General features: G+C 51.9%; 6 protein-coding genes across 10 annotated transcripts; 4 read left to right on the top strand and 2 right to left on the bottom strand.

Moving 5' to 3' along the window:
- The first annotated feature begins 14,326 nt into the window (after positions 1 to 14,326).
- On the top strand, positions 14,327 to 14,969 carry LOC117592071. The gene is made up of 3 exons (XM_034285577.1): positions 14,327 to 14,426; positions 14,505 to 14,713; positions 14,779 to 14,969. The coding sequence occupies exons 1-3, from the start codon at positions 14,380 to 14,382 to the stop codon at positions 14,919 to 14,921; spliced, it is 399 nt and encodes a 132-aa protein (XP_034141468.1). The 5' UTR covers positions 14,327 to 14,379; the 3' UTR covers positions 14,922 to 14,969.
- Positions 14,958 to 16,508, bottom strand: LOC117592069 (serine protease grass-like). Of its 4 annotated transcripts, XM_034285574.1 has the most exons (6): positions 16,389 to 16,508; positions 16,173 to 16,333; positions 15,887 to 16,106; positions 15,778 to 15,820; positions 15,532 to 15,725; positions 14,958 to 15,466 (listed from the first exon to the last, which is right to left on the bottom strand). In XM_034285574.1, the coding sequence occupies exons 1-6, from the start codon at positions 16,468 to 16,470 to the stop codon at positions 15,033 to 15,035; spliced, it is 1,134 nt and encodes a 377-aa protein (XP_034141465.1). In that variant the 5' UTR covers positions 16,471 to 16,508; the 3' UTR covers positions 14,958 to 15,032. The 4 variants fall into 4 exon arrangements, with proteins under 4 accessions (XP_034141465.1, XP_034141464.1, XP_034141466.1 ...); XM_034285573.1 differs by having other exon boundaries at positions 15,887 to 16,333; XM_034285575.1 differs by lacking the exon at positions 16,389 to 16,508 and having other exon boundaries at positions 15,778 to 15,840; positions 16,173 to 16,240.
- A 202-nt stretch (positions 16,509 to 16,710) lies between these two features.
- On the top strand, positions 16,711 to 17,290 carry LOC117592073. The gene is made up of 2 exons (XM_034285580.1): positions 16,711 to 17,004; positions 17,099 to 17,290. Exons 1-2 carry the CDS (start codon positions 16,874 to 16,876, stop codon positions 17,265 to 17,267), a joined length of 300 nt encoding a protein of 99 aa, XP_034141471.1. The 5' UTR covers positions 16,711 to 16,873; the 3' UTR covers positions 17,268 to 17,290.
- LOC117592074 lies at positions 17,233 to 20,212 on the top strand. 2 transcript variants are annotated; one of them, XR_004574506.1, is made up of 2 exons: positions 17,233 to 18,038; positions 20,202 to 20,212. XR_004574506.1 is itself a non-coding variant. In XM_034285581.1 (1 exon), exon 1 carries the CDS (start codon positions 17,725 to 17,727, stop codon positions 17,878 to 17,880), a length of 156 nt encoding a protein of 51 aa, XP_034141472.1. In that variant the 5' UTR covers positions 17,233 to 17,724; the 3' UTR covers positions 17,881 to 18,362. The 2 variants fall into 2 exon arrangements, 1 of the variants encoding a protein (XP_034141472.1); XM_034285581.1 differs by lacking the exon at positions 20,202 to 20,212 and having other exon boundaries at positions 17,233 to 18,362.
- On the top strand, positions 20,202 to 22,429 carry LOC117592067 (protein Cep89 homolog). Its single transcript, XM_034285571.1, has 3 exons — positions 20,202 to 20,973; positions 21,033 to 21,560; positions 21,626 to 22,429. Exons 1-3 carry the CDS (start codon positions 20,569 to 20,571, stop codon positions 22,367 to 22,369), a joined length of 1,677 nt encoding a protein of 558 aa, XP_034141462.1. The 5' UTR covers positions 20,202 to 20,568; the 3' UTR covers positions 22,370 to 22,429.
- LOC117592065 (importin-11) lies at positions 22,394 to 25,899 on the bottom strand. The gene is made up of 2 exons (XM_034285563.1): positions 23,670 to 25,899; positions 22,394 to 23,601 (listed from the first exon to the last, which is right to left on the bottom strand). The coding sequence occupies exons 1-2, from the start codon at positions 25,800 to 25,802 to the stop codon at positions 22,480 to 22,482; spliced, it is 3,255 nt and encodes a 1,084-aa protein (XP_034141454.1). The 5' UTR covers positions 25,803 to 25,899; the 3' UTR covers positions 22,394 to 22,479.
- Between the last annotated feature and the right edge of the window lie 41 nt (positions 25,900 to 25,940).

The raw sequence follows: 25,940 nt of genomic DNA, 5'->3' as shown, positions 1-25,940 counted from the left end.
TGTGGCTCCGAAACAGGTCCCCGAAAACATTGACTGGCTTGTGGTAATGATGCCGTTGGGTAAATAAACTGTCAGTTTGTATGACTGCTGCCATCACTCATACTCACACGCTGTCTCTGGCCCTGGATCTGACTCGAGCTCGTACCACCCACTTTGCTGGCAAAGCAACAAACGAAGTTTGCCACGTGCCCATTCCATTCCCTTCCCTGGCCGCTGGTACATACAATCATAATGAAGACATTTCTGGCTCATTGAACACCAAAGCGACAACAGCAACAGGAGTTACAGGAGTTACAGGAGCTGCAGGAGCTACAGGATGCCAGAATGCCAGAGTGCCAATGCCAACCCATCCTAACGAAGCGGTAATCGATGCACATTAGGGGAACGTAACGCAACCCCTCGGCGGTAATTTGTCACCAGCCGAGCGCATATGCAAATACTTGCGCGCCCTTTTTCTGCTCGGAAATGCACTGATGGCTGCTCTCCTCATTAGAGGCCTCCGACTTGCTGGTTGCTGGTTGGTGGTTGCTGGTTGGTGGGCGTGTCGCTTTGCTTTGGCGTAGCTGCAAGAGATTTACGGCAACGGAATAGACGGGGAACACTCCGAGTCTGAAGAGTTCTCTCCATAGGCCGTAGTCATCGTATTGGGATAATTGGCCAGGGCCAGGGCTAGGCCCTGATTTCGTATGCAGATTGAAAAAGACTCGATGCACGCCCCAGTGGAATCGGAATCGAAGCCCAGAGTCCGGTGGAGTTTGGCGCAGACAAGTGCAGACAATAAATATCTCTGCTGCTGGGAAGCACTTTAAAATTGATTCTGTTGAGCCCTCCTCTAAGCGCTCCCAGATGCATGCTACGGACCCTTCCACGCCGCCTTGCGGTCTACTGTCCTCTCCCTCTCCCTCTCCCTCTCCCATCGTGTGTCCTGTTCTGTGCCCATTGCCAATGGCCGAACAAGACACGACAAATTGCCGGGAGAATGCCTGGGAAAACTTATGCGCATTGGGCACAAGTCAAATTGCATTTAAAGTGACAAATGTGCCTGGTCGAAAAGCGGGCCAAGAGGGGCAAGCGGTGGCAAGCGGTGGCAAGCGGCGGCAGGGACAGAAATTGACCAAACACGTGCTAAAAATATTTCCTCTGGCAAACAAAAACCAAATGGCAGTTAACTTCCTTTCTTCATTCATTTCTTCGGCTGGCAGCAAACCGAAAAAAAAGCACCAAGGAAAACCCAGGAAGAACACAGGGGAAACCCAGGGAAAACCCAGGCAAAGCGAAAGAAAAAAGCCACGGAAGCGAGAGCATTTTTCATGCTTTGGTCAACTACGCCCCCATACACACACACCCACACACACACACCCACACACACACTCCCCGAACGGTAGCAGAAGGAGGAGTAGGAGCGGGAGGCGTGGCCGCTGGCCGCTGGCAGTGCTGACCCGGCATTAGAATTTATCGCTGTCAGCACTTGGTCGGAGCAGAAGGAGGAGGAACGTCTCCCGGCGGTGCCTCTTTCTATACCCTTGCAGTGGGGCAGGCAACGACTTTGACCAGATGTTTGCCCCACGCAGAGAAGGAACCATTTTCGAACCCTGGAGCACAAAAACGACCCCATTGACCCTCATTGATTCGGTTACTCACAACGTTAGGATATCAGCGGCTTCGGCTCTCGAGCCACTATTGAGGTATCCCTCTAGGAGTAAATAAAAAACGAAGCCACCCAGGGCAGTAGATGAAGGAAAAAACTGTCGCTCCATGTGGTATCCAAAAGAGGCGTGGACATGGATCCCACTCCCCTGCCAGCCACTCCTTCTGCAGCTAGTCCCGTCCCTGCATGTGACATGTGAGTTGGGGAATTCGGTTGGTTGGTTGGTTGGTTGCTGGCCTGACCTGGCCGGGCACCTTGAGGCGGCTTGATTAATGGCATTGTTTGGCTGTCTGTCAGCGAGATCCATTTGGGCCCGTCATTGATAGGGCGCCACAAAGCTTAAAGCCAACTCCGACGGCCACTTGCCACTTGCCACTTGCCACTTGCAAGTATCGGCATTAAGCACCAATTAGCCGACTGCCAAGAATATGGAACCAACTTGGAGAACTTCTTCGAGCCTCCTGCCACCATTTGCGGCTATATAATTCGGCTTATTAACAGTGCGTGCAGCGTGTACACGAAATTGTTATTGTTATTGTCGACAAAGTTGCATGCAACAGCGGAATCGGATCCCGGAAGGCTGGGAGGCTTGGAGGCTGGGAGGCTGGGAGGCTTTTGGCGGAGGATAAGGAACCAAAATGATGCTGGAAATTAACTCAGAAATCTGTTGTGAGCTCATTGTCAGCAGCCGAAAAGTTTTGAGCATCGGAGGCAGAGTCAGGGACAGGGCCGCCTCGAAAAGTTGGCCAGAACGAGCAACTTTCTGAATGCAAAAACTTTTGGCGAGAATTACAATCGTGATAAAAATTATGAAAATATTTGGAGTGTTCAAGTTTTGAGCGACAACTTGGCAGGGATTCTGTTCGTTCCTGGCACTGGGCCTGGGCCTGGGCCTGGGCCTGGGCAAAATGTTTGCGAATCAAATCAAATGAAATTACATAAATGTGCAGAAATGCGAAAATGTGCAGTTCCTGTTTCACCTCACCTCTCGCAGCTCTCCTTTTCGCCATTAAAATAGTATTTCACGCAGAAACAAGCAACATTTTCCACCTGCTCGTTTGTGCAAATGTTCAATTGAAAAACTTTTGTAATCAAACTATTGGAATTGCAGCACACACACACACACACACACACTAACAGCAAAAACTCATAAATCTGGAAAGAAAACTATTGCCGGGATCGAAACTGGGCTTCGTCTTGGGCTTCGTCTGCGGATGGGCTGGATTTGCAATGCAGAGGGAAACAATGCCAAAGTTATTTACTTATTTATGCTGGGTACATGTTGAACTCTGGCTCCTTGTCCTCGTTCTCGTCCACGTCAGACTGCAGCTGTCAGGAGAAGGAAAGGAAAGGACAGGACAGGACAGAACAGGACAGGACTTGGCTTAGTTTCGAGCCATAGCCAACCCGATCCGACCCGAATTCAAGAGCTCAAGAGCCGGGGAACGCACTTAGCGGCCAATTAGAAAAGTTCTCGAAAGGAAATCTCAGCTGCAGTCGCAGTTGAAGCCCTTTCCGGGCACATCCTGGCACACCCATGGAGGCACTGCCACTGACTCTGGCTCCGACTGACAATATTTAAACGTCTGCAGTAAATATTTGATGCCTAATTGAATCATTCATTCGGCTGGCGCTGCTCATTGCTCTGCACACGCCCACACGGCCACACGCCCACACGCCCACAGGCAACGCCCCACTTTGCAACGAGTTGATTTGAATAAATTTGAAATTCTGTCGAGTCTGCTGTGCCAGCATTTAGGGGCATTGCCTGGCAAATTTGTCTGCAGCTGCAACTGAATCTGCATCTGCATCGGCATCGGAATCGGAATCTGACTGCTGCTGTCATGGGCGTGGCTGTGGCATTGACTTGGCTTCTGCCATTCCGCCGTCAGAGCGGACTCCTTTGCGGCGCATTATGCGGCCGCCCGACAGAACGCGAATTGTGCAAATTAGCGAAGCGGAGAGGAGAGGAGCAGAGCAGAGGAGAGCACTTGCTCGGCACTCATCAATATTTGCACTTCAATTAGTGACGATATGACAAACAGTGCTTACATATCCGAGCATTTTCCGCTCAAAGGTTGCGTAGTAGTCGCCGCAGATCCTTGGGCAGAGGAAGGAGCGCCCTCCCAGGGGGCAGCTTGTGCATTTTCACATAATTCACATTTTTATTGCCCCACCGGATGGGCAAAAACTTTTGCCATTTCCTAAGCGATGAATTCTACTCTCAAGATTCCAACTAGACGATACCCTCCTTTCCAGGGGCCATTACAATGATTCGAATAGACAAAAAGCACAGCGGAGGTTCATCCAATAATCCTTTAGATATGACATTTGGGTGGATCGGTGGTTCTTTGGTTCCATATCTTCCATAGTCGACCTTGGCACGCAAACATCCTCAACCTCCATCTCTAAAGGGTAGAAGAAGTAACAAGTTTTGGGCCTTTTCCTTGGCGATTGTTGGACCCAAAGCTCATTACCTTATGGCGTTAGCCTGGCCATCCTGCCGCTGGCCGCCTCCTGCCTCTGGCTGCCGCTTGTTTGCGCCGCAAATGAACGGAAATGGTGAAACTTTTAATTGAAACCATAAATTTTGCGTGGTTTCTGTACGAATTTGTCGTGTACCCTGCTGCCCCACAAGACAACTGCAATTAGCGCTATTCCCGAGCAGAGCCTAGGCCCCTGCACTTCTGACTAGCCAGACAAGAGGTTGTCAGATTTCACCAGAAATGTCTCCAACTGCCACATTTGAGAGCTTTTGCTGCAGGAGGACGAGGACGAGGACGAGGTCGAGCTCCTGTGACGGAAATGGCGAATGATTAAAATGGGCGTGCCGTAATTTCCGCAACGCTCTGTCGAACGGGAAATTGTCGAGAGCAGTGGGAATGTGAGGCGCCTAATTGACAGCACGAAGTGGAGTGGCCAGGAGTGGAGTCCTGCTCCCGGCTCACACAACAAGTTGTTGCCGCATCCAAGCCACGAAGGAGCTTCATTGCCATTGAGTGAGCCTTTCAAAATTCAATTTCCTGCACTTCTCCAAATGAGAACACTCATCGAGGAGCGATTCAATGTCACAATTCAATCAGACTTATAATCCACACATGATGGCAGGGTCAGGCAGGGTCATTGCCTGAATTGATAACAGCCAGCTGCTTGCTCATTATCTGGCCATTGCTGGCCAAAGCCTTTGCCAACCTCAAACCCAAAGTGGATCATTTCGATTTCCTACACATTTTGAATCACATTCAATCCGAATCCAGGGATTTATGGATGGGATGTGCAAGCAGCAAAAGCCAAGAACAAAACCTCACATTTGATTGCATTCAAGCGTCAATTTGATAAATATTTTGGTTTTCAGCACATCCTCTGCCTCTGGTCCATCAACTACGAAGAGCTCTCTAATGTGCATGGCTCAGTGGGTTTTGGGGAGTACTAAATGGAGCAGCGCGCATGGAAAATATTTGGGTCTTGCTAATATTTCAAATGTCTCTCTCCACCCCTGTGTCCACTGCTTGTGTGCTACTTTTGATATTGATTTTGTGTGGCATAAATATCCCTACGGAATGTATTTGCTCTTTTTTGTTGCTGCTGTTGCCACTTCCACTTTGGTTACGTTTTTATTATTTCGCTTTTTTAGTGAGGGAGAAGTCAAGAGGGAGCAAGAGAGAGAGAGAGAGGGAACACTCTCTCCCCTTGGCAATATTTGTAATTTGCCAAATGGCCCAGTCAGCCAAGTGAAAGCCATGCCCACAGACAGGCGCAGACACACATCCGTGTGGCAATGTGGCATGTGGAGCAGAAACCACAGCAGGATTTTTAATATTTCTAATGCGAGTTTGGCGAGTTATGCGCTGGGCTCTCGGCCCCTCTCCCCTACAGGCAATCGATACCTGGCCGGAGCCGCCAATCGAATGATTTATCGTTGGACAGTCGCGTCCGCCGGATGCAGACACTGCCTGCCAACTGGCAACATCGTTCGCATCATAGCGCTCATCATTCCCGCTCTCATTAGCACTCGAATCATCGGCTCTCTGTGCGTGTGTGTGTGTGCGAGGGTCTTCCCCGCTAATGGTGCGAAAAACCGCAAACTTTTATGGCGAAGCCATTTTGTATCCGCACACATGTGGAGCGAGAAGGGGGAGAAAGCTTAAATTTTAATGCGCATAATTTACAGAATATTACCAACACTTCATTTTGGGCTTCAGGAAGCGACGCGAGGAGACGCTACGCGACGGCTCCACGGCTCGCAGTCGGATGTATTTGGCAATAAATTCGACGAGAAAGCGAAAAATCTGAATGGTAGGACAAACTTTTGTTGCTTAAGTAAACTTGAAAACTTTTCAAGACACAAAAGTTTGTTGTGAAAGTCACACGAAAGTTGAATGCAATAAATCTGCTCGCTGCTCGCAGCTCGCTGCACGATGCCACCGAAAAGAATCTCTCTAAAATTGTGCAATGCGTTGCCGGCACTCGCGAGCCAAATCCGTTAAACCCCGTTAGCACCAAAGAGCCAAGGAGGGGGCCAGGCAGTAGGGAAGGAGGGAAAGCTGGGGAAATGCGAGAGTTGGTGGGAAAACTTTCAGCGCATTCTTGGCTGATAAATGGCCAGCGAAATCTTAAAATACAAGCCCAGATTTCGCACTGCATGGCGGAAATATATCAAAAAAGCGCCAACGTCATGGCCAGAGCTGCAATGCAGAGGCGCTCGGTGGCAGTAAGGTGAATGGAAAGAGAGAGAGAGAGAGAGAGAGAGAGAGAGGGAGAGAGAGTCCTTTTGCTCTTGACCAGAGCTCCCCAAACGTAACGGCCTAATTATGCAGCCAGATCTGAGGGAGGAGCTGTGGCTGAGGTGCGTGAAAATGCAGATTTGCCGCAGCATCGAGGGTGAAAATGGGTCGTTCTGCCACTGTGACTTGAATGTTTATTAAAAGTTCAGTGGCAGCTGCCACACACATGCGTCCGTGGCAACAAACTTTCAGCAGCTGGAAAGCAATCAAAAGTTGGCATCGCTGCCTTTTATGGCCGCCAAGTGGCAGACAATCGAGAGAGTCGAGCTGCAAGTTTGCTCGACGCTTAAGAAGCCGCAGCAGGCAGGCCAAATTCAATTCGTTGTGCCCCGTGCCGTGGCAGCGTAACCCAGTTAGAGGCGTTAGCTGCGTGTGGCATGCGGCATAATCCTGGTGTCCTTGCGCCACATGCAAAATAAGGCAACACAAAAGAAGAGAAAAAAACAAACACCACCAGAAAGAGAGCTCGTCCGGAAGCGTCAGGTGAGGTGAGGTGAGGCAGTGCCTCGCGGTCCTTTCGGTCCTTTCAGCTGGCTCTCTTTTTATCATTATGTGGCAGTTGCAGCTTAATTGCAATGAAAGCAAAGCTTCCTCCAGCAATTTGCCGTTGCAGTGCCAGTGCCATTCGGCCCAGACTTAATCACGTGAACGACACGGCGCCACATAAACTTAATCTGTGTGCCAGCTGAGTGATTGCGAAAGGCGCCACATGGCCACCAGTTCAGGATGCACTCTCAGCCAGAACCAGAAACAGAGTCCTTCTGTGGCTGTTGCCATGAATGCAAAGCATTTCTGAGCAGGCTTTCACATGCATGACGATGATGACTATTACTATGGAGTATTATTGATGCAGTTACCATCCAGCACCCAGCCACCCACCTACCTCTGGCTTAGAGGAGAGCCTCTCTCTCTCTCTCTTCGCCCTCTCGCCCGCTCTCCTGCGCGTTCTTGAACTAATTAGCCTCGTTTAAGTTGCAGTTTTCGAAAGTTAAACACGCTCACAGTCGCAATTAGCCGGGCTACGACAAGAGGTGGAGGCACAGAGACAGGAATACCGAATACCGAATACGGAATACGGGACACGGGGGAGGCTTACCAAGTTTATGGAACTTTTGCCAACACTTACGTGGACTCTCGCAGCTAATTAATTTCGTTACTCAACATTCAACACTCCTCACAGTCACAGTCACAGTAGCTGTGGCAGTGGCAGTCACACAATGAATCCATTTAGGAGGACATGCATTTTGTGGCACCGAAAAAAAACAGCAGCAGCTCCTGCATTGATAATTTTCATGCGCTTCGAAGGCGTGTGTCGGCCGCTCCTAATTGGAAAAGTTTCTCAATTTTAATTAAAACATTTTACTCAATGCAAAATGCAGCCAAATATTCAACAACAGCAACAACAAAAACAGGCCACAATGGGTAAAGTTTCGCCAGAACAGCGAACGGAATGGAACCGGCACTGGGCACTGGGCACTGGGCACTGGGCACTGGGCACTGGGTAATGTGGTGGACATTTTGAATGAGTTTTTCATCGCTCATACACAACACCCCGTGTTTTGTTGTGTTAATTATGGAACGTGGCTGTGGCTGGGCTGGACTGGGACCCTGGCTAATACGTATGCGTATATGTAGAAGTATGTCTGTCAATTTGTTTTGCCATCGCATAGCTCTTCTCGGGCTGTGGTATGTTGGCCGCCATTCAGATTCCACTCGCAGCTTATGCGATTTAGCAGACAAGACAAATAGTTCCATGTAATTTGCTTGTATGTCAAACGACTCGCATATGTCAAGTGTCAAATGGTCTTCCCAGCTCCTTTTTTTCGCCACCCCAATCGACACAGTGTCGACGACATGTGCGAGGAGCTGGCAAAGTTTTTCCAACAATAAATTACTATTACAATGACAATTCCACCCGCATTCGCATTCGCATTCGCAGCAGAGCGAACATTTTTCATTCCAATTCCAATTCCAATTCCGGTTGCGTTTTTCTTTTCCTTTTCTGCTTGCTGAGCTTTTGTTTCCCTTTTCTAAACTCATCCATGATCGATGAGCGATCTCGTGTCCATTGCCATTCCCTTCTGGCTGCGAAGATGTTGACTTAAAGGAGTAAATGCCGAATAAAAATAAAAGCCTTGGCAGGCTCTCCATGCGGCCAGTCTGGCCTTTCTGTTTGTCTGAATTAACACTCAGAATCGCCATGCAAAAGGGAAGCAGCAGCAGCAGCAGCAGCAGCCCAAGTCCAGACACATCGACCTATGCCCGAGTGGGCAAAGAAAATATTGTTCCTGCCAGTCCTGCCCCTGGCACTGGCCTTGGCTAATGCCAAAATGTCAAAGCTTAAAGTCCCGCACAGAGCTCGGGTAACTCTGCCGTATTTTAATCAGTCAACAGACGTCCGAGGAAGTAATTAAGTGAGTGAGGGGGCGAGGGGGCGAGTTCTGGCCCTGGCTAGTTGCTAATTGAATGAATTTACCTCGAGCTGGGACTGGGGCTGGGCCCCGTCTCAGTCTCGGACTCAGCTCTACTTCGTTTTGCGTTTATTTGATTTATTAATTCGGCCAGCCCTTAAGCTCTACCCCCAACCAGTGCTGCCCGAATCGATTCCGAATCCGACTCAGAAGTCCTTTCGATTGCGGTCCTTGGCTCAGTGATAGCCACAGGAAGTTTGCGTCAGCTTTTATTTACGCAAACCGAAACATATTAAAAATTTACGGCTCGTTTACTGCGATTTGTTCAATTAAGTCGATACGTTTCCTGTCCCCGTCCCAGTCCCCGTCCCAGTCCCTGCCCCAACTCTGCTTCTCGGGCTCCTTCTCATCCGGAGGGCTCTGTTCTCCATCAAAGTTGGATGGCAACTTGAGTTTGCTCCGTCTGCTTCTCTCGGCTGCCACTTTTAATTTTCTTCAAGTTTATTTGCCGCTCTCCTGTGATTGCTTCATCCCTTTCAATCCGCTTTCCCCAAGGCTGACGAGCTTCTCCTACTCCTCCTTCTCCTGCTCCTTCTCCTTTATTTTTTTAATTTTTTATTGAATTGGCTCTTGTTACTGCTTAGACTTTGGATTGAAATTAAACGAGCGTGGTTTATGGCCGCAGTCTCCGTCTCCGTCTGCGTCTCCGGGAAGGAGTGAAATTTAATCAAGTTATGCAGCAGTGTGGCAAGCAGTGGGTTTGCGAGTGGGGCAGGAGTGGGCTGCCAGCTCAGCAGGCAACAAAGAAAACAAGTCTCAAGTGGATGGCCATTGTTTAAGCCAGGCAAAACTTTGCCAACTCAAAACTTAATTAAAAAGGAAAAAAAAACAGCTCGGGCCCATTGATGCAAGCACCCCCCGCGACTCATGGCACCTCCAGGCCCACTAGTCGAGCACAAACATAGATTGCTGAGAGCCGTGTGTGTTGGATAAGTATTTAAGGAGGCAGAGCGCGGGAGGGAACTGGCCTTGGCACCTCTTTGAGCCCTCGATGGATATATTGGGCCACTGGTCAAAGCTAATGAAAGCCGCGACCGCGAAATTGCGCGTAACTTGGCATAATATTGACCAATATGGTTAATTGCGTATACGCCGTGTGCAGCACACAAACGCACATGCTACATGCTGCACGCAGCGAACTGGAGTGTACTCGAAACTCCAGCTGTACACTCCGACCTCTGACTCTGACACCGCACGCACAGACCGCAAATATGCAAACAGAACCAAACAGCAAAGAGAGGCACACAGGTGGAGGCACACATCAACGTAATAATTGTAATAATACAAATGCCGACACTTGCGGACAACAACTGCAACAATGCTGACTATACTCCGTAGTCGTGTTTGTATCCGTGTCCATGTCCATGTCCATGTCCATGATGTCCCTGGCAATATGCCAAATTGTGTGCAGCACCGCAACGACATCATCTTCATCACCATAAGCATAAGCATCATCATTATCATCATGGAAAGGCAAACGCCCAAGACCAAGACCAAGAACAAGAACAAGACAAGACAACACCGTGTTGATAATGCTGTTGCGTGGCCCCTGAAATGAATTTGCATAAACTTTGGGCCCTGGACCCATGATGGAGAGCGGGGGCTGAGGACTGCCGTGGCTGTGGATGCCCGTTCGAGTCGCAAATTGAAAGATGCCGTGCTGCCAAAACAAAAACCAGAGCACGGCCATGCCAGCAGGTGAACCGAAGCTCCTTCGCCTGCCCCCCACCACAAGCCAGGGGACAAGGGTTAAGAAATAGGTTTAGTGCTGCCACGAAGACAGGATGACTTTATTTGCAATATGGAAATATTTTTCATTACCTTGTCTTTCGGCACCGAGCCCCTGTTCCTGTCGCTGTCCCTGTCCTTCCAATTGGCGTCAGTCAAGATGCCAAACTCTGGCTGTCTCTCCCAGAGAGACGCTCGTACGAGTATCTCAGCATCTCAGCATCTGCATTGCTGCTGGTACATACATGCATATATATTCCGCTGCTTGTTCTGGCTTATTTTATGGCAATATTTTTGATATTCCCTGTTAGACAGACACACATCCGAAAAGCCACTTAAATTGCAATTTTGCAGGCAAAGTGAAGCGAAGTGAAGCCATCACGGTGCGGTGCGGTGCGGTGCGGTTCGGTTCGGTTTGCCATCAGTTTGGCGCTTTAAGTTTGCTCAAACAAACGACAGATTGAAATGAATGTTTGAGCTGCTGCTGCTGCAGACAGACTTTAGAGTCAGTTTAGTTTAGAGGATGGATAACGGTGCCTCTCGATCCTTCAAAGCCTGTGAACAGCTGTGGCCATATGCCAGGCTACTGTCCTCTGCTTCTCGGCATCGATCTCGGATAATGTGCACTTGACGCCACTCGACGCATGTTTGCTCTGGCCTGCCACCACGCACTCAGAGCAGTGACGGAGCCATCGCTGCACTATTGGCAGTGTCAGATGCGGATGTGGGTCGAGTGTGTGTGCCAAAGAGACACAGAGAGAGAGAGAGAGAGAGAGCGAAAGTTGACGCTTGTGGGAATCGATTTGAGAGCCGCGAGGCTGATGAAGTCATCCTGCAATCTGCAGTCTGCAATCCATCCATGCCACGCATACATCCCACAATCAACACACAAATATAAAAGCCAGAGATATGTGTGCGGAATTAGCAATAATCCGTTGGTTTGCCCAAGCATCCCACACATCCCAGATTGTGTTTAAGGCACGAGCGGAAATTGAATTGCCGCCGCTGAGCGGCAGTCTCTGGCGACTTTTAATGTGTTTCATGCAAATACGAATGGTGTCGGCAATAAGCACTGTGCTCCGCTGCGCTCTGCCTCTCTCCGTTCCATTCCTTATGCCAATTGCGGGGCATGGACAACAATTACGCGCATTATCCTTTCGACTAGAGTTGAGCGCGGACCCGGACCCGGAGCCGGCCTCGGACACGGACACGGATCCGGACGATAACACGGCATTTGCTTAAACAAGCATAAATGCGAGATGCTAGGAGGACAGGAAAGAAAAAAAGAAACGGAAAGGCATATTTGGCAGCTGAAAGCCGAAGTGGCGATGCTCTAAGAGGAATTCAAGGATCTGTCCGCTTTCTAGAAGCTGAACACAATCCTTTCCTGGCTTTTGGCTGAGCAGCAGTACCCCCAGAAACTGTGCACAAATCTCTTCTGCTCTACAATTTTCATTTGGCTAAGTAGCAGCCAGTGACAGACAGCGGGCCCAAGGAGGCGAATACCTTGTTAGCCATTCTGGCCAAGCGGCGGGGTTTGCGATGGCCACGTCCATGTGCATGTCCTTCAGCTACCCTGCAGTGTCTGAAAAAACGCTAATTTAATTTTAACTTTCTGCAGCCTTTTTCTGGACTTCCACCCCCGCCCACCAGCTCTGGACTCTGACTCTGGCTCTGGCGCTGTGTTTGATTTCGTTGTCAGCGACTTTGGCACACTTTCGCATCGCATTAGAGAGCTCAGGCGGTGGAGGAAATTGAGGCGGAGATGGAGATGGCGATGGAGATGGCGATGGAGCCAACTCAACAAAAAATAGAAGACCCGAAGCGGAGCGGGCAGCGAAAGAGTAAAAGTAAAATATTTGTCCTGCCAGGGAAGTTGCAAGTGAGCAGCGCTGATTGCGGCACTAAAACGAAACGAGTTCTTGTGCGACGATAAGATTTCACCCCGACTGGCTGACTGCCTGACTGACTGGCTGACTGGCTGCTTGCCCCAATGTAATCGGCCCTGAAGTTTGGCCATTGCCTTAGACGCAGACCCGGACCCAGACCCAGATCTGGAATCCAGATCCAGCAGCCAACCCACCCTCTGGCCTCTATCTAATGTTGTTGGCAAACTTTTGTGTGACTGGCTTTGAGGCAGTTGGCACCTCGGTCCTCGGTTATTTACGCTGCCACGCCTGGGCCCGACAATCAACGGCAATTTGCCGCAGTACCCCAGGACTCCCCAGGAACACCGAGCACACAGCAAGCGACGTTGACCGAATCCGAATCGGAATCCCAGACCCCATCCGCATCCCCATCCGCATTCGTATTCACAAAGCATCCGATAAGCATAACAGTTGTCGCCAGGAGTGGGTCTCATCGTGTCGTGCCGCTGGCTCTCACCTCTCACGCAGTGGGGCTGACGGGGTGCTGGTTGGGGGGATGAAGGAATGGGGGTTGATGGAGGTGCGTTGCCAACAAATCGTCGCCAGATGCCGGCGACAATAAAACGTTTTACAATGTAACCAAGGCGACGACAACACGCTGCTGTCGGACAAGCCCAAGCCCAAGGAGCGGAACCTGCCGCCAAGTGGGTGGGACGCCACACCACCCGCACCCGCACCCGCACCCGCCCATGTGGCAATAATGTGCAACAAAGTTAATAATTGTTTATGGCAACGCCTTCGATTGGACTTTTATGTCTGCCAGAGCTGAGCCAGGGTAACGACCCTCAAGTTCATTCCAGCTCGACCCCTCCTAGGCGCAATGATTGAGTGCCCATTCGCATTCGCATACTCAGAGAGCACAGAGAGGTCGCCCGCCAGCTACGACCACCGGCGATGGCGTTAGCAGTGTAAGTCTCTCAGACTCGCAATCTGCCAGCCTCAGTGTGTCAGATAAGCCTGACTCGCACAACAAGCAAGATCCATTGTTGCGCTCCGATCGATTTCAGACTGAGTTTCATTCCATCTCCGCCTGGTGTGTCCACCCTCATCAGGGGTGTCCCACCATCCCAGCCACCTGCCTGGCTTCATTATATGGAAACTTTGACGTCGTTATTTTGCATAATTTGCGTTTCGCTTGAATGCAGCATCCATGCTATGCAGAAGTACATCCATACATATATTTCTATAACTACGAACAGGTTGGGGCTCAGGCTGGCACTGGGTGTGCTGGGATAAAGCAGCAGCAGCAGCAGCAGCATAGATGTGAATGGGGATGAATGCTGTGCGTGGCTTGGCGGTTGTCAACGTTACCTTGGCACATGCGAAACGTGAACTTTGCGGCATCAAGTTAATGATTTGCACTTGTTAGAGCCCCTCTGCTGACGCTCGGAGCTAGCAAAGTAATGAAGTTGATTTATTGTATTACAATCCGACTGCGGCTTCCCTTCCCTCACCCTTCCCCACCGTTTCGGTCTGTTTCTGTTCCGCGATGCCGAGAGCATTGAACTCTCCCCAATTGAACGACACAAATAGATTTGGATCCATTGTGGCTCTCACGCCTGAAGGAGATCTGAGAACTAGGCGTCTGTCTAGTTCCGTTAGAGCGCAGAACTTCCTTTGCGTCTATAAATAGACGAGTTCCATCCGACTCCGAGGCTAGAGTGGCAGACGCGCAGACACGCAGACACGCGTCTGCGATCGTCAGCTGGCGGAGCTATAAATAGAAAGAAATGCCTGGCAGCCGCCGCCACCACCCAAAAGTGGAGCCCAAACGAACGTGGGACGAACGGGCGAAGGGCCTCAGTGTATCGACGTACGCGATGGAGTGCAGAGGTGTTCCCATTCTTCCGACCTACGCCCAAGCCTGGTTCGTAACGTGGTTTGCTCCTGACTCTTCCTGGCTTCAACTAATCTTCAACCCTCTAATCTGTCCCTTCCGCCCCAGTGGAGATGTGGTGGATGTCTCGCCGCTGCCTCGCAAACGGTCCCTGTGCCACACGCTCTTCGCCTACCGGACGCTGAACGATCCCGTCATCATTCTGATCACCTTGGCCGTGGTCGTCGGCTCCTTCTGCCTGCTGAGCGGCTTCATTTTGCTCTGCGTCGTCTCCAAGGCCTGGCAGGACGAGACCTCCGAGGCCATACTGCTAATGGGTAAGTGCAGCATCCCAGTCCAATCCATCCCAGCCCCAGTCCTAAAGAATACATCGGCTACTTAGGCATTGGCTTCTTCATCACATCCCTGTCGTGTGTCTCGTGGAAGTTGACGAGAGCCCAGCGCCTCACCCAGATCGTGGAGGCCATCAACGATCGTGATCCGACGGAGGACGGAGGCTTAAGTCAAGTGTTGAGTCTTAGTTAGGTGCCCAGCACCTCTTTGTCGATTAAATTATTTCCATTCACGAAGCAAGAGAACTCTGTTTATGTTTATCCAAGATAACTTTATATACGCTTGGGCCACATTTGGGCGCTGCTACTGGGCCATTTTCTGTGAGATCCAGGGAATGAATCTGGCAAGGTCCGTGTAGACTGCTGTCTGATCCGCGGCCGGGTGTCCCAGCTGCTGGTGGCCACAGTCTTCGGGGCCGTAGCTCACGATGCCGATCTGCACGAAGCGCTGGATGCTGTTTTGGTACCTAAAGGCGTACAACAACGGGCCCCCAGAGTCGCCCTTGCAGCTGTCCCGGAGCGAGGCACTGGCGCAGATCTGGTTCCCGGCGATGGATCGGTTCTGCAGGGCGCTGCAGCTGGCGAGGGGCAAGCGGGTGATGCCAGCCTCCAAGGGCACATCGGAATCATTTCCATTGGCATGCTGCCTGCCCCATCCCGTCACTCGCATGACTGGCATCTCCTGGATACTCTTTTGCAGCTCTGCGTAAAGGGGCAGGCATATGGGAGCGATGTGATCTGCCTCAGAGGATCCCGCGTTACCACCTGCACAATCATGTTTTTCCCTTGCCGCAAGTGCTTACCCGTAAACAGCACTTCCCGGGACAGCTTGATGAGGGCTATGTCATTATGTTGCGTGTATTTCGAGTACCCCTCGTGCCGAATGACCTTATCAATGCCTACGTCCACGTGGGGCGGCTGGCAACGTACCTCCGAGTTCACAATCCTGCAGTCCTGCTCAGAGGTTATGTTGTGCTCCCCAAGCCTCACTGCCACGCTGCTCAGAGATCAGAACTAAATGAAGTGGGTACACGCTGAAATCTACTTACGGCAATATATCGATCACGCAGTGCGCGGCTGTCAGAACGAAGCCTGCTCGCGGTAGGAAGAACCTAAGCTAAGGTTTCAGACATTCAGAAGTCAGAAAACTCGACTTACGTGTCGCGATAAGCGTTGCACCACACAGAAATTGATCCCTTTCCCGGCTGCCGGGAACTATGGCATTGTACCTGAGCAGTGCCATCCAAGGCCGCGAACCCATCTTGATTTCGGTGCCGCCAAACACCTTGGGACCCGTGAACTTGCCGCATGCCTCCTCAGACTGATGTAGCAGCTGCAGTCCCGCTTCGCTCGCGTGATCTTCACAGCAGACGAATGTCTGCAACGGTCCACAGATAGTTGAGTGCGCATCCCAAATCCCGAATCCTTCCATCCTGTGGCTCACCTGCTTGGTTGAGCAGCCAGAGCTTTCCTTGAGCCTCGTTTCCTCCTCCGTTAGCGCTAGATTGCCCTTCCATTTCGCAATGAGTTCATTAAAGTCTGGGCATTTGCTGTAGTGCCTGCACCAGCCAGGCCTGTCCCTGAAGGTTGTGCAGTAGGAGGGATCTGCAAGAATTGTGATTCAGCAAAAGTTCCCTCTTCCCTTCCAGCATCGACATACGGGGTCTTCCTGCTGTTCCTGCTCCACTGTGCGCCAGCGACACCAGACACAGACATATTCCCAACAGCATTGGTGCCGTCATTCTCCACAAAGCTCTTCCGCACGGACTGAGCTGCGATTAGTTCCGACTTTGGCATTTGTACTCCACATCTGTATGCTGAAATTCGATTGAAACACTTGATGATAGCGATTCCCAGAGAGAATATTCCCCTCTCTCTCTCTCTCTCTGTGGACTAATCGCACGCTCTTTTGAAAAGAAAGATTGTAAGAGCGGCCTTGTTTTCTTTGTTCTGCGAGTTCCCGCCAGATTACAGCCCTGACCCCAGAGCATCCCTCTACGAGGCAGCTGTGGCGGGACAAAAGGCAGCTGCAGCTGCAGCTGCAGTTACAGGGCCTGCTTATGGCCTGTCGGATTGAGGCCCTACCTGAAGAAGGGCTCTGCTGCAGCCGTGCGTGTTCAGTTCGAGTCGATACCTTGCCGAAAGATGCCACATTTGCAGCGACTGGAACCGTATTTGCCGCCAAGCTGGGCCAGGCATCCCATCCGCCTCGCAAGAAGGCTCTGGCGCCGCTGCACCCAACTGTCGCGTAGTCCAAAGTTCCAGCGATACGTGAGGTAAGAGAAATGTCTTCCATTCCCTCCCGCAAGAGCCATACCCAAATCATTTGATTGCTTCAGATTTCTACAATCAAACCTCTGCCCCGTCTAGTCTGTGCGGCATTACATTGGTGGAGAGGAGATCGGAGCACGTTCAGCGCATGACAGCATTTGGCTGCAAACGTTCTGTGATTCCACCAAAAATGCGCAGCAATTCGGAATTTGTTGCTGCTGCTGCTGCTCTCTGCGGATTTGGCTACTCAGGGAGTCGCCGCACGTAGACAGAGGGGTTGATGGATGCCAAAATTAAGCACACACTGCGCATTATTTATACCCCATTAGGCCCAAAAGAAATGGCCAACGACCTTCACCCACTCCAAAGCAGCAGCCGATCCCAGAGTACTATTGGGAGGAAGGCTGGAAGGAGATCTACTCCTCACCATGGTCCAGAGAGGTCCATCTGCATGCCAATGAATTGATGACGACAGGGGGATCGAACGGGGCAATACCGTTTCCCCGGCTGGGGATCTACCCAATCTCAAACAGTAGCCCCAGCAGAGACATGCTGACCACCATGGGGAAAACACAGCGAGACGCTACGAGAACGCTGCCAGTGCAATAAATACTTGGCGCAAATATTCATCAGCATTCAGTCTCGTTCCAAGTCTCGGCCCGAGCGTGCCAGTACAGATTGTCAGTCGATTGTCGAACCCGTTGCCCCAGCGAAATACTCTGAAAATGTTCACCTCTATCAGATCTCACCAGCATCGCGCCGTCGGCCTCATCTTACGGGCCCTCGTCGCTGGCAGCCTGCTCATCCTGATGAGTGCCATCCACCAGGACACCGACGACTCCGGCTCCCACTACATCCACCCGCGTCACGCGATGCAATAGCCTTGCATCAAAGATAACTCAGTTTTAGCGTTTAGCTTAAGTGCAACTAAATTCTAATCAACAGTTCACAGTCCGTTTCCTGATGGTCGCGATGATCGTGACTGCGCTCACCTACTAGTAAAAGATGTAAATAATAACCGGTTCCGGCCAGTGCGACAGTGGGTTTCCCTGATGCAGGGGAGGCTAAAAATGTCGTTTAATTATTACATATAATCGCTGCCTAATGCATTTGTAACTGTCCAATAACTCGTTGGCTATGCATGAAGCAGCTCAACTCTCTCGTGTGCCAATTCTAAGTGTGTTTATTTATTTATTTGTTTATCTAAGCGGCAGAAGCACATGTGTGCCAGCCACCGAATATCTTTCTCTTTCCTTGACACAGTTTATTATTAAGTTCTATACTTAACAAGTTAAGAAGTGGAATATTGTATGTAACTCTTCTCTTATTTGAAAAATATAACATAAAATATGCAAAACATAAAGTATAACGTTGTGAGAATCTTTTAGCCAAGTATTGGGAATAAAATGAGTAAAGGTTTCTGCGCTCATCTCCCACCTCTCACGGTTTAAAAAAAACAACATTTTCAAAACGAATACGAAAACATAATGTAATCACATATTTTGGGTGGACTGATATAAGGTGAGGCATAACACTAGCGAAGTTCATGCGGAAACAGTAACGAGAGAGACAGATAAACAAGAACTCACCTCACCATGCAATAAATCCATGCACCATGCGCTCTCTCGCTCCTTTGTTATGGCTTTTCTCATCCTCTTCACACCGGCAATTGCAGGGAAGGGGAAACATCTTCCCGAATTTTCTGCACAGACAAACACACACATTGTCAAAGAACACGGGAACGAAAAAAATGTTGTATGCATAAATAACTTTATATTTTGCACATCTAATGCAAATGCATCAAACACCTTTCACACTTTACTTTAACTTCTTCCTTATTTTGCGTTTTGTGTGCCTTTTTTCCGACACCTGCCGGCCTCATTGAATGAGGAACTTGTATTTGCCATTTTTGGGCCGTTTTCTTTGTAACCACTTCACTGCAACACTTCACTGCACCACTTAACTGCACTGCACAACTGCGCGACAATTTTCCAATTGGATTTTTCATAATTTTCCAGATTTTCACGACTCGAAACGCGGAGCTGACTTAAAACCGCGCGCTTTTTCCGAAAATTAAAATCAAAGAGAGCGGCGCAAATTTGAATGCGCAGGATGCTTTCATGCTCTCTTCCTAATTGCTCTCTCATTTCCTCTCTTGTTTTATCACTCATACTAAACGAGAGCAAGCGATCTGTGCCGTTTACGAGTGACCACTTGTTAATGCAACGGTTAATTTCAAGAAGTGGTAAAGGCTTTTTGCCTGTGTTGGTAAGGGATTGGTGAGGGGGGTTGTTTTTTTGGTTGTCTTTTTATGTGTGCTAAAAAGAAACAGCAAATTCTGCAACGGACATATGTTAAAAGATAAAAGAGAGATCTCTTCGGGTACCGGGTAAATATGTATTTAAAAACATTATAATTGCGGGAACTCCAATGGTCACCCTGCGCACGATGCACACCTTGCAGTGTTTTGGAGATGCGCGATATATATCGATGGGCAAATGTCTAGTCGATAGTAGAAAACACCTTGGAAAGCTGGTGTATGGCGATAATCCCACCTCTACTTGACAGTGCTGCCCATTAAAAAATGTTTAAACAAAAAATTTAATTGAACACGAAAAATGTGACTTTCGAGGACTGAGGATCAATCGCCAAGAATTCCTCCAAAACGGAATGGGTCTAGTTAATATTCCCGGAAGAGCCGTAGGAGCTGGCAATACATCTCGACCACACAGAGCCTATGGGAGAAAATAAAGAGGAATGGGCAATCGGAAGAGCCACAGCACCGTTATGCCGTACATGTTCACGGTGTGGGGGGATAACTTCTGCCTGAAGTGGGCCCTTCCAAATCACATGGTGTATATGCAACACAACACAACACATTCTTCGACAGGGAAACCTACACAAATACCGGCCTGCTACGTACACCGAAGACTAATCTGCTGAAAGATGTGATCTTGAAGCTGTGGCATCACCCAACAATGCCAGGCCAAGCATAGAGCGACAAAATCTACACCAGAGTTAAGAGAACACAAAAAATGATCATAAAACTGATAGACGCTGACCATTTCGTTGTCTCATTTGGACCACTATTATCAGATAGGGCATACAAATTCTTCGATGCGTATAATTTGGGGTGGAATATGTGAGATAACAAATTGACAAAGTTCCAAGGAAAATATAAATGTTTATTTGCAGTGACCAGTTCCCAATTGCGCTGAAAACGAGTCAGCTCTGTGCCGGACACCCAACTGGCAACCTCTGCAACGGCGTCTCCGGCGGCCCCTTGGGCAGATTGCTACGGTACAGGGGCGTGAGGCGTTTCTTCCAGTTCGGGATTGCCAGCTACAAGCACGAGGGCTCACAGATGTGGTCAGTCATGCAGCGTGGATCGGACGCGTCGTTCTAGAAATTTGGAGGAGAATTAGCAAGTAGATCCCGATACACTGGAAGGGATCACGCCATTGCTCGTTGTACATTTAAATGCGTCAAAGTATAATGAATAGAAGGCCCTTGGGTTCTCCATTGGGTTAAAGTTATCCCACTGCGGTCGGGGTGGGTGGCTATGGGCTATGGCAATACCATCGCGAAACAGGGTCAAACACAGGGTGGGATGCCATGGCAACCAGGCGCCAGGACACAGGACTCGACGGGCAGGTGTGTTGGGGGTGTGTTTGATGTGTTGTTTGCGATTTGTTTACTTCGTGGCTAGCAGCCCGAGCAGAAAGTGTCAGGATTTGAATGAGAAAATCACTGAAATGAGCTCTCGAAGTGTCATGATCACGGATCTGGACCAGACCGACCACGAGGAGGCGGCGGAGGAACGACCGCCCACGCAGCCAAAGAGGAATCGAAAGCCGCTGCAGACGCTGTCGGGAAACTTTAGTCGCCGCTCGAGAAGCGTGGAGGTGGAGCAGCGCCAGCAGGCAGCACCCGCCCCTAGGAAGGATCGAAGGGATCGCACGCTCAACGGATTGGTAAGCAGCTCCTCCCCCAATCGACTCTTGGCCATGTCTCAGCCTCGTATCTCCTGCAGTTGCAGGCCAAGGACCAGCAGCTGGAGCAGCTGGTGCAGCGCCTCTCCACCCTGCACAAGTACAACGAACAGTTTGCCAAGGAGAACGAGCGGTTGCGCAGTGACAGCTCCCAGCTGGAGAGCCGCCTGGCAGAGGTGGAGCAGCAGGTGACCGATTGCGTCCGTTGCCAGCAGCTCAACCAGAAGCTGGCCGCAGTTCTCGGACAGAACCGGTCGCTGGCGAATGACGTGGACATGCTGAAGACCCTTGTCTTCCGCCTCAATGTGCAGATTGAGAGCTACCAGGATCAGCGCAGGACAGGCGAGAAGGAGCCCACATGCTCGGCAGTGGCAGCGGCAGCGGCAGCGGCAGCGTGCACCTCGGACTCCACCGGTTGCCAACCCCTACCCACGCACACCTTGGGCCCGCTGCTGCACGCCTACGACGAATCCATCCGCGACAAGGACGCTCTCCTGGCGCAGTACAACACGGAATTTGAGCACTTTACGGGCGAACTGAAGCGCGCCCTGGAGGATAACACAAAGCTGGTGAGTGAATAATCCATTTGTCACCATCCTCTGACCACTGACCACTTCCACTGATTCCCTTCCAGCTGCAGTCGCAGGAACAACTGCGTCGCGACTTGGGCGGCTGGCGGGAGGAGCGTGTCTGCCTGCAGGCCCAGCTGGGCGTTTGCCGCTCAAAGGCAGAGGCGCAGACCCGCAAAACCGATCTGGCCAAGGAGAAGCTGGTGGAGGTGATGCACTGCTACGAACAGCGGATGCAGACGCTACTCCTGGACATGGACCACCTGCAGGCGGCCTACGCACGCACCAAATCGGAGCTGGCAGCTCACAGAAGCGCCGCCGCTCCGAATTCCACAAACGCAGCCAACACTGCGGCAGCAGGAGCAGCAGCAGCAGCAGCAGCACCACCACCACCACTCGAATCGGAGGCAGTGAATCAATGCAAGACTCTGCTGGAGGAACTGAAGCAGGAGCACGTCAGAGAGCGCACTGCTTTGCAGGATCAGCTGAAGGCGAGCTCCATGCGAGCCTCCGCCCTCGTTCGCAGCACGGAGAAAGCCAAACACTCCCGGGACCGACTGAAGGCTCGCCTGCGCATGGCCCTGCAATGGGCGCAGAAGCTGGAGGCGGGCCAGGCTGAGATGCGGGACACCTACGATGCAGTGCGACGCCTGGAGGTGCTCGTCAAGCACAAGGAGTCGCAGCTGCGAGGCCTGCACGCTCGCAACATCGAGGAGCTGGACAAGCTGCGCCGCAAGCTCGAGCACAAGGACGAGACCATCCGCACCCTGTTGCGCGGCAAGCTGGAGCGACGTCCTGCCGTTGACTAGACATGCCTCCAGCTGTGCACATGGTTAACAATTAAAAATATATAATTTCAATACAAAATACATTAATAACTTAACGTAGAAAGCTTTCATAGCTCGAGATGCGAAGAGCATCAGCCAGACTCCAAGGGCTCAGCCTCATCCGGGGCTTCTCCGCCGTCGCCACCGCCACCGCCTCCGCCTCCGCCACCACCACCGCCCCCGCCTGCACACACCACGCAGGCCTTGGGCACCGTGTGCTCTATGTACATGGTGATACGTTTGAGCACCTCGGGTACGATGCCTCGCATCAGCTGCTCGTAGCGGGCGACACCCAGCTGCGACTGTAGCGCCTGCAGCTGCCACTTGAGGTATTCGGTGAGGGGGATCTTATAGACGGGGTCCTTGAGCACCAGCTGCCGATGGCGGTCGTCGTGGTAGGTCTTCATGGGATAGCCCTTCGAGTGGAAGTCTTCAGTGCATAGCTGCTGCTGCAGCTCGTCCAGTTCGTGCTCGTCGTGAATGACCAGGGAGTCGTAGTAGCGGACCGTTACCGTGGCGTCACCCTCCTCCGCCGCCGCATATTGCTTGTCCATGACCTCGCCGAGCGTCTCGTCCACCAGCTGAAGTATGTGCGGCAGGCGGGCCAGCAGCAGGTCGTTGTTGCCGAATATCGAGGCGAAGGCCAGGCAGAAGAGCTTCCTCTTCTCGGCATGAGTGTCCGGCACCATGCGGAACATGTCGATCCACACGTCCAGGATGCGCGCAAGGGCGTCCGTGTGGGGCAGTTGCTGCACCACCGACATGAACACGGCTTGGTCGATGAGCAGCGTCCTGGCCACAATGGTCAGGTACCAGCCCATGGTCATGGGGTACTCCTGCTTGAGGCACACTTGCTGGAAGACAAACGGCAGGGCGGGACGCACCAGCCGCAGCCCCATCGTCGCGTCCGTCTTGAGGCAGGTCTCGAAAATCCGAAGCATGGCAATGATGCCCTCCACGCGGATGTCCTCGAAGGAGCGCACGCAGTAGCCCACGAACCCTTCGCCGTAGCGACTCAGGTAGGCCTGTGCGTCCAGCAGGATGTAAGCGTGGATGAGCTGGAGCACTGTGCGCAGATTCTCCGACGACATCTCGATGATGGGCAGTAGGTGGTCGCACAGCGCCAACAGTTCGGGCGTGAGGACAGTCGAGTTCCCAATCACAGCCAGCCACAGCATGATCCCATCCTCGATGAGGTAGACGTGCGAGTGTTGCTGCAGAATCACGTTCAAGGGGAATCACATTAAACGTTGCAACAGCGTCTGTTTGGGGGTGTACTCACCTGGAGGTCAGTGCTCAGCCTGATGACACTGTAGAGGAAGGGCTTCATGGACTCGGGCACATCGCGGATCGTGCGCACCAGCTGCTCCAAGGTGCCGATGATGGCACAGCGGAGTAGATCGTACCTCTCGCTTTCGCGCCACAGCAGGGGGAGGTAGCCGATAAATTGGAGGGCCTGTGGCTCGATGTACTCGCTCATCTTCTCCACTAGCAGCGTCATGGCGCCCAGAATGACGATCTTGGTGTCACACTCGCCGGCCTCGTGCAGGAGTAGGAACAAAGCCTCGAACAGCGGCGAGAAGTAAGGATGGAAGGCCTCTGGCATGAATTCAAAATCGTCAATAAGCAGGTTTAGGGTGCGTGCGGCTGCCAGTCGTGTCGGCATATCCTCCTGGGGACGCAGCAGGTGGAGACACGCCTCGTAGGCGAGCGGACGCAGCTCCCGCGGTAGCTGTACGCCCACCCAGTGGCCGACCATCCAGATGATGCGGCGTCTCAGGATTCGGAAGTTGGGCGCCTCGATGCGCAGCTCCGCCAGCAGCTGGGAGGTCAGCCAGGAGCCAAAGTCAAGTTTGTTGAAGAAATGGAACGCCGCCTGCCCGACCGCATTGTAGATGGCGTCCTTCAGCAGGATGGCCTTGAGGTCGGACTCTGCAGAGAGCTGCAGCTGCTGGGCGCGGCGCACGAACTTCATGACCTCGGCTATCATCACCGTCGAGTGCTGGGTGAAGCAGGTGAAGTAGAGCGTCTCCACGCTGGGCCGCAGTGCGTATTTCCAGGCATCGCCACCGCCGTCGTCCTGGTCGTAGCCCTCGGGGTCCTGCTGCCACTCCTCCAGCTCCTGCTGGGTGAGCAGAAAGTAGTGGGTCACGATCTTCTCGCAGATGTACGTCACCCGCTCCACCGTGAAGAACTTGGCATTGCTCTGGGCAGCCGAGGCGAGCAGCTCGTCCTCGAGGCTAGACCCAGCCGCGTCACCTGTCTCCAGCTCCGCGGCTGCGGGCGGCGCACAGATGCTGTCGTTGCCGCTCAACATGATGCCCTTGAGCATGTTGAGTGCCTGGATGGCAAAGTTGCTAAAGTTGATGCGGTCGCCGGCGTCAAAGATGAGGGCGGTGCCCTCGTGGAACACATAGTGGAAGCTAAACTCCAGCGCCACCGGCACAAAGCGGGCAAACGAGATGGAGTGGCGGTCCATTAGTTCGTTAAGCGCCTTCATCATCTTCAGGATGAAGCGCTCCAGCTCGCTTATCAGTTGCGAGGCTCTGGCCGGGTCCGGCCCCATGCGGAGCTCGTAGCGCAGCTCCAGACACTGACGCAAGCGCTGGAAGAGCTGCTCCACAAAGTTCATGTGGTCGGTGGACTTGTACGGCTTGGAGCAGCCGTAGACAATCAATTTCCTGAGGGATCGCATCACAATGTAAGCCCGCTGCAGGGCACTGAGGGCCTGCGCCTCCTCGCCGCTGCTCTTCACCTGCTGCAGAAAGCGTCCGGTCAGCGTCGCCCAGACGTCCCAAGCTAGGTAGCTGAAAATCTGGCTGCCCAGCTCCTCGAAGGCCCGCTGCTCGGCCATGAGGCGGCGAGAGGCCAGGGCTTTGATGACGTAGTGTAGGACTAGGAGAATTCTCTGCTGCAGTGCTGCGTCGGTCTCGCTGCTGCATGCTTGGAGCTGCTTCATCAGCGTCGGCAGCAGGTCGGGCCAGAAGCGAGGGTAGTCGGTGCGAGCTAGGCGCCCGAGCAGCACGGCCACCTGCAGTGCCACCTGGGGCACTTCCTCTGCGTCGTAGTGCTGCAGGAGCACGTCTCGTATCTGCTGCTTCTGCTCTGCGGGCAGCTCCTGCCGCGAATTGGGCCTCCAGTAGCGCTCGATGCCGTTCTTCAAATAAACGGCCGCCATCCAGCGGACCTTTAGTGCAACCTCCGCGTCGGCCGCAGAGCCCTGACCGCTTCCCGGCATTCTCATACTCAGCCTAGCTATCGTGGGAAAGAAGCCCGGCTGCTGCTCCCATTCGCTCAGTTGGGCTTCGGCCTTTTGCACAATTTCGTGGCTGGGGTTTGTGGCCGCCTGCAGGGTCTGGGCTACCAGCTGCTCAACCGCAGTAGTCGCCGTTGCTGTTCCCGTTGCCATTGCCATCTTCTTCCACCCCACTTTCAACGTTAATTCGATGAAATGGCTGATGCAAAAATTATTGGCAAAATTGTACGGCGCGTGCTGCTTCTTGCTTCTGTGACAGCGGACTTATCGATAAGACCGATATCGATATACCGCCTG

The sequence above is a fragment of the Drosophila guanche genome, unplaced genomic scaffold (genome assembly GCF_900245975.1).
Source record: "Drosophila guanche unplaced genomic scaffold, DGUA_6, whole genome shotgun sequence".
Lineage (NCBI taxonomy): Eukaryota > Metazoa > Arthropoda > Insecta > Diptera > Drosophilidae > Drosophila > Drosophila guanche.
This window is presented reverse-complemented; position numbering and strand designations above follow the sequence as displayed.

What these genes read in the sequence shown, in the direction of transcription:
- LOC117592071 (XM_034285577.1), top strand. Translation starts at nt 14,380, where the DNA reads ATGGAGTGCAGAGGTGTTCCCATTCTTCCGACCTACGCCCAAGCCTG. An exon ending in CCGACCTACGCCCAAGCCTG is followed by an intron (nt 14,427 to 14,504) that starts GTTCGTAACGTG and finishes CTTCCGCCCCAG; the next exon opens with TGGAGATGTGGTGGATGTCT. An exon ending in CGAGGCCATACTGCTAATGG is followed by an intron (nt 14,714 to 14,778) that starts GTAAGTGCAGCA and finishes TCGGCTACTTAG; the next exon opens with GCATTGGCTTCTTCATCACA.
- LOC117592069 (XM_034285573.1), bottom strand. Translation starts at nt 16,470, where the DNA reads ATGACGGCACCAATGCTGTTGGGAATATGTCTGTGTCTGGTGTCGCTG. An exon ending in AGGAACAGCAGGAAGACCCC is followed by an intron (nt 16,334 to 16,388) that starts GTATGTCGATGC and finishes CAATTCTTGCAG; the next exon opens with ATCCCTCCTACTGCACAACC. An exon ending in TGCAACGCTTATCGCGACAC is followed by an intron (nt 15,821 to 15,886) that starts GTAAGTCGAGTT and finishes TACCGCGAGCAG; the next exon opens with GCTTCGTTCTGACAGCCGCG.
- LOC117592073 (XM_034285580.1), top strand. Translation starts at nt 16,874, where the DNA reads ATGCCACATTTGCAGCGACTGGAACCGTATTTGCCGCCAAGCTGGGCC. An exon ending in AAGTTCCAGCGATACGTGAG is followed by an intron (nt 17,005 to 17,098) that starts GTAAGAGAAATG and finishes TGCCCCGTCTAG; the next exon opens with TCTGTGCGGCATTACATTGG.
- LOC117592074 (XM_034285581.1), top strand. Translation starts at nt 17,725, where the DNA reads ATGTTCACCTCTATCAGATCTCACCAGCATCGCGCCGTCGGCCTCATC.
- LOC117592067 (XM_034285571.1), top strand. Translation starts at nt 20,569, where the DNA reads ATGGCAATACCATCGCGAAACAGGGTCAAACACAGGGTGGGATGCCAT. An exon ending in ATCGCACGCTCAACGGATTG is followed by an intron (nt 20,974 to 21,032) that starts GTAAGCAGCTCC and finishes TATCTCCTGCAG; the next exon opens with TTGCAGGCCAAGGACCAGCA. An exon ending in TGGAGGATAACACAAAGCTG is followed by an intron (nt 21,561 to 21,625) that starts GTGAGTGAATAA and finishes ATTCCCTTCCAG; the next exon opens with CTGCAGTCGCAGGAACAACT.
- LOC117592065 (XM_034285563.1), bottom strand. Translation starts at nt 25,802, where the DNA reads ATGGCAATGGCAACGGGAACAGCAACGGCGACTACTGCGGTTGAGCAG. An exon ending in GGCTGAGCACTGACCTCCAG is followed by an intron (nt 23,602 to 23,669) that starts GTGAGTACACCC and finishes GTGATTCTGCAG; the next exon opens with CAACACTCGCACGTCTACCT.